The 5414-nt window shown below is 37.4% G+C and overlaps 1 protein-coding gene across 1 annotated transcript; it reads left to right on the top strand.

Annotated features, from left to right (window-relative positions):
- The first annotated feature begins 1246 nt into the window (after positions 1 to 1246).
- LOC143552340 (1-aminocyclopropane-1-carboxylate synthase-like) lies at positions 1247 to 3379 on the top strand. Its single transcript, XM_077042593.1, has 2 exons — positions 1247 to 1998; positions 2113 to 3379. The coding sequence occupies exons 1-2, from the start codon at positions 1526 to 1528 to the stop codon at positions 3104 to 3106; spliced, it is 1467 nt and encodes a 488-aa protein (XP_076898708.1). The 5' UTR covers positions 1247 to 1525; the 3' UTR covers positions 3107 to 3379.
- The last annotated feature ends 2035 nt before the right edge of the window (positions 3380 to 5414 follow it).

The raw sequence follows: 5414 nt of genomic DNA, 5'->3' as shown, positions 1-5414 counted from the left end.
TTTTTCTCCTAAAAATAAACATCTACAATGAAGTACAAACTCCTCGTCAAAGTACTGCTGTACTGGGAACCTCCACGACAACCAGCTGAGATCGCCATACTAATTAAGGATACGCCGAAAGAATGAACGCTCGAACGATCAAAAGATAACCTTACTTTGATCAACACATAAAGTATGGATCATTCCCCCTTTATTTGTTGTTCTCGTATTCAATTCATATAACCCCGATGTATTTCATGTACTTTTCAAACTCCTAACGTCTTTGAAATATCAATTGTTAGTTATCTCTGTATTATCAGATAATTATGTATTTGTAGTTCGAGTTTGAACTATCCTTCAGTTGTATTTCCAACTTTTACATTAATGGAAATCATGTCTTTTGTTTCTGAACCACTGTTATGGTGGCACGTAAACTCATCCGAGTTAGGGTATTATAAGTATAGTGATTTAATTAAAAATAAATGAAAAATTAGTTGCATTGTTACTATCACGTACAAAAGGCTCTCACATGTTTTTTCCCACTTCTGTGTGTAATACTTTGACCAGGTAATTAAATAAAAGAAAAAAAATTAAAAAACAAAAATTAAAAGTGAAACATGTACGAATGTGAATGGTGAAAAATTAATAGAGCCTTCACTCTCTACGCCCTTGAGCCCGTTACCAACTTAACAAAAGAAGGGGATCAAGCCCCGCTTAACCCCTTCCCTCAATAATGGTTGGCGGATGAGATGGGAGTGAGGTGGCAAGAGCGTCACCCCACTACATATAGTTTTATAAACTCGTATATTACATAAACAAATAAATATTAAATAGATAACTTTTTTTTCATTTTGTAATTTGTAAATCTATATTCTATATATTACAAAGAAAATGAAAGGAGAAAAGTCGGTTGTATTTATTGAATTGTAAAACGTGACGCCAGATACTTATAGTATAAATACAAGAGCATCCGTATTGGGGCATTGCCATCTTATTTTTCTCTTCAAACGCCTCCACCTCGCTATATTGGGGGAGTTTTTGGATCTTTTCTTTTCCTTTCCCCACTAGACGTTTTCTCCATGATGGTTTTTGTTACATGTGAGAGCCAGTCACATTTTTGCAAGCTTTGTAATTAATCGTATCAACCAGTCATATTTTCCCATCTCTGTTTTTTTTTGTTTGTTTAATTAATTTAAGTGTTATATATTCATTATTCCACAAAGTTTTTCACAATCACTACAAATGTGAAATGCCTATTGTCTTTGTATATATTAAAAGGAAACAAAGGGTAGAGTCAACTAGTCAAACAAGGATAATTTCAACAAGTCAAACATTATGTAGGTGAAACTAAAATCAAGTATAGATGATTTGGCAGCCACCGAACCTTCTTCCCCACTTCACCGAATCATCATCTCATTATATGTCTATATATACCTCTTATCAACCTCGTCAATCTCCCAACTTAATATCTATTCATTTTATTCACACACCACATTAATTCTTTGTCTTCTTATTCTTATTATTATTATTATTATTATTCAAACCAATGGAGTTTTCCATGATCAACAAAAACACCAACACCACTTTATTATCAAAGATTGCAACCAACGACGGCCACGGCGAAAACTCGCCTTATTTCGACGGCTGGAAAGCCTACGACGCCAACCCGTTCGACCACCAAAACAACCCGGAAGGCGTAATTCAAATGGGTCTTGCCGAAAACCAACTCTCCTTTGATTTGATCCAACAATGGATTGAATTGAACCCAAGTGCATCCATTTGTTCCCCCCAAGGGGCTGCTAGTTTTAAAGTGACAGCCATTTTTCAAGACTATCATGGATTGCCAGAGTTCCGGTCTGCCGTCGCTAATTTCATGAACCGGGTTCGTGGCAACCGTGTCAGGTTCGACCCTGACCGGATTGTCATGAGCGGTGGCGCAACCGGAGCTCATGAGACCTTGGCTTTTTGCTTAGCCAATCCTGGTGAAGCATTTTTAGTCCCCACACCTTATTATCCAGCGTATGTACTTTACTATGTTTAGACTACTGTACTCTCTAAATTATTATTATTATTATTATTATTATTATTATTATTTGTTGATTATGTTTTGACTTTTGTTGACTATTTTTTCAGTTTTGATCGAGATTTGAGATGGAGAACCGGAGTCAAGCTTGTACCGGTTGTTTGCGAAAGCTCGAATAACTTTAAGGTTACTCGAGAAGCTCTTGAAACCGCTTATGAGGAAGCCGAATTGGCAAATCTTAAGGTTAAGGGGTTGCTTATAACGAACCCGTCTAACCCTTTAGGTACTTTCCTAGACCGGGCGACTTTAAAAGATATTGTGAACTTCATTAATGAAAAAAGCATCCACCTCGTGTGTGACGAGATCTATGCCGGCACGGTAACCAATGGTGACGAGTTCGTGAGTATCGCGGAGGTGATAGAGGAAGTGCCGAAATGTAACCTTGATTTGATTCATTTAGTTTATAGTCTTTCTAAAGACATGGGGTTCCCCGGGTTTAGGGTTGGGATAGTGTACTCGTACAATGATAAGGTTGTGAGTATTGTTCGTAAAATGTCAAGCTTTGGGCTTGTTTCGACTCAAACTCAACATTTGCTCGCCTCCATGCTCTCGGACGATAAATTCGTTGAGAATTTTATTTCTGAGAGTCGGATCAGACTGGCACGTAGGCATGATATGTTTACTCGTGGGCTGGGCAAAGTTGGGATTAGGAGCTTGGAAAGCAACGCGGGCTTGTTTATCTGGATGGACTTACGACGGTTTTTGAAAGAACCCACTTTTGAGTCAGAGATGACGTTCTGGAGAATTATAATTAATGATATTAAGCTTAATGTGTCACCAGGCCAGTCATTCCATTGCTCTGAGCCTGGATGGTTTCGTGTTTGCTTTGCAAACATGGATGATGAGACCACAATGACCGTGCTATGGAGGATTCAGTCATTCGTGCGAAAGAACAGAAACCTCGAGATCAAGACCAAGAAACAATGTTGGCAGAATAACCAACTTCTAAGGTTATCATCAAGAAGGTTCGACGACATCTTGACTCCTCACCGGATGTCACCTCATTCTCCTCTTGCTTCGCCCCTAGTTCGGGCACAAAATTAGGTTACAATATACGGTATACTTACCGTATATGGTTGGTGTACGATAAGAGTGATACAAAATATATAATTGTCAATAAAGTGTGTGACATTGAAATAGATATAGTTTGACCCAAATATAGGGTTTGGAATACTAGTGTTATGACATAAATATTTGATGCATGACATTACATGACCGGCTTATTGTAATAAATGAAATTTGATGTATGTGATTGGAAATGTATTATATAGTGTTAAATAAAATTCAGAATAAGTTCAAAACTGGTATCCTGATTGTCACCTTATTTGGTCCCCATGCTTCATAAACTATATACCTATGAATTAGTCATTTAATATTTTCGGTTAATGTTTGCACCCGTGTTATATGCGAAATAGGTGTGATAATCGTGTCACGTTGAAGAATTGTTATATAAGTTGACGCGTGATAGTTTAAGGTTGGTGGGTTGTATTTCGAACACAACCTAAATATTAATTCGTATTAGACACGTCATGCCCTAACTTACACAAATTTAAAATCATGCGGCTCCAACATGACCCTTTAACCCATTATGTAAACATGTCAAACAGGTTCGCGGGTAATAATCAAGTTGTAAACGTGTTAATCAAGTTATTGGATTGTAATAAATGGCTTGAACATGTTGTAAGCGAGTTACCAAGTCGATCTATTTATTTTAATGGGTTAAACATGCTAACTCAAATAAGATATGTTTATTAAACGAACTAGATATGGCAACCTAAAACTTGTTTAATTTTGTGTGGTGTCAAACAGGGACCCATTACTTTTAAAGATGTCACTCCAAACTATTGTTAGTAAAATTTATAATATAAAGATTATTTTTCATAACCAGTTCACAATGAGAGGATATTCCACATCTTCAATACTTATTTGCACAAATAATAATGAAAATAATACCACACTTGTCTCCTTGAGACCTTGACTATGTCTGATTTCAACCAACTATTTCTCTCATTTCCTTCTCTCTTTTCTCTTTTATTTAATAGGTTCACATAAAACGAATATCTAACATGTTGTAAGTTGTATATATGCCAAACATTTTTAAAAAAGATTTGACAACAACCAAGTAGCGTGTGGGTGGGTGGGTGGGGGTGGGGGGGGGGGGGGGATCGAGATGGTCGGTTATATTTTAGGTATGGTTTTTTTTTTCGAACGGTAAACTTTTATAAACAACCAAAAAAAACACCGAAAACCACTTCCTCCACACTCGAAGGAAGTTACCAACAACAAGGAAAATTACATTAACGAGAACTTACACCAATTCGTCCAATCTATATGTCTATTTTTTGTTCTATGCTTATACCAAAGAAACCCCTTCGACTTTATTTCCCCTATAATCTCTTCGATTTTTACATGTTTGCCTTCAAAGACCTTTTCATTTCTCGTCTTCCAAATATTCCAACAAGTAATAATAACGATCCCATGAAAAACTTCCTTCTCAAGTTTGCCCAAATCAATAGACTTATGAAGGTCTAACAAATCTCTAACCGTGAACCCGAATATAGAAGGAACTTTGCACCAACGACTTATATGATCCCACACCACCGCTGCCACAATACAGCCCGTAGTGATATGATTAGCCGACTCGCGTCCCGAATCGCATAGAGGGCATCGATCATCTACCACTGAAATGTTTCTTCTTTCTAGCGCCGTCTTCGTCGAAATTCTATCCATCTCTGCTCTCCAAGCATGTATATTGCACTTAGCCGGAACCCACTTACTCCATCTCATGATGTAATTGAGGCTATAAACTTTATTTTTGTTTAACAACTTCTTGACCGAACTCACTGAAAAAACCTCCTCCTTATTTCCCATCCATCGCCAACCATCTACACCCCCCTTCCAATTTGCAGCACACAATAGTTGAAAGCATTTCTTCCATTCCTTTCTTTCTTGCTCTGAGTTAGGATTTCTTGACCACTCCCAAGCCCAGCTGAAGGTCCACCCGTTCCGCCAAAACCGATCACTCACCTTGCAGAATTTGTTCTTCTCCAGTTTATAAAGGTTGGGGAAAACATCCTTTAAGCTAGAATTTCCAACCCATATATCTGTCCAAAAACAAAGCTTTTTTCAATCTCCTAAAGTTCCTTTTATTAAATCTCCCATTTTACTTCCTTCAAACTTTAGATTGTTCACCACTTTTGCTATATTATTCCAAACACTTGCATAGCTGCTTCTAAATGGTATCGTTTCCCATCTTGAACCATGAAAGTGGACTGTCGATATGATTTGTTTCCAAAGGATGTCACCTTCAGTTTTAAACCTCCAACACCATTTTGCCAATAAGGAATTATGG

This window comes from Bidens hawaiensis, unplaced genomic scaffold (genome assembly GCF_021521415.1).
Source record: "Bidens hawaiensis isolate Kalapana, Puna unplaced genomic scaffold, B.hawaiensis_p1.1 tig00016848_1, whole genome shotgun sequence".
NCBI classification, from domain to species: Eukaryota; Viridiplantae; Streptophyta; class Magnoliopsida; order Asterales; family Asteraceae; genus Bidens; species Bidens hawaiensis.
The sequence above is the reverse complement of the archived record's forward strand: the minus strand, read 5'-3'. Positions and strand labels throughout refer to the sequence as shown.

Bases quoted from the DNA above. Each gene is read 5' to 3' on its own strand.
- LOC143552340 (XM_077042593.1), top strand. From the start codon at position 1,526: ATGGAGTTTTCCATGATCAACAAAAACACCAACACCACTTTATTATCA. The intron at 1,999-2,112 runs GTATGTACTTTA...CTATTTTTTCAG, and splicing joins CCCACACCTTATTATCCAGC to TTTTGATCGAGATTTGAGAT.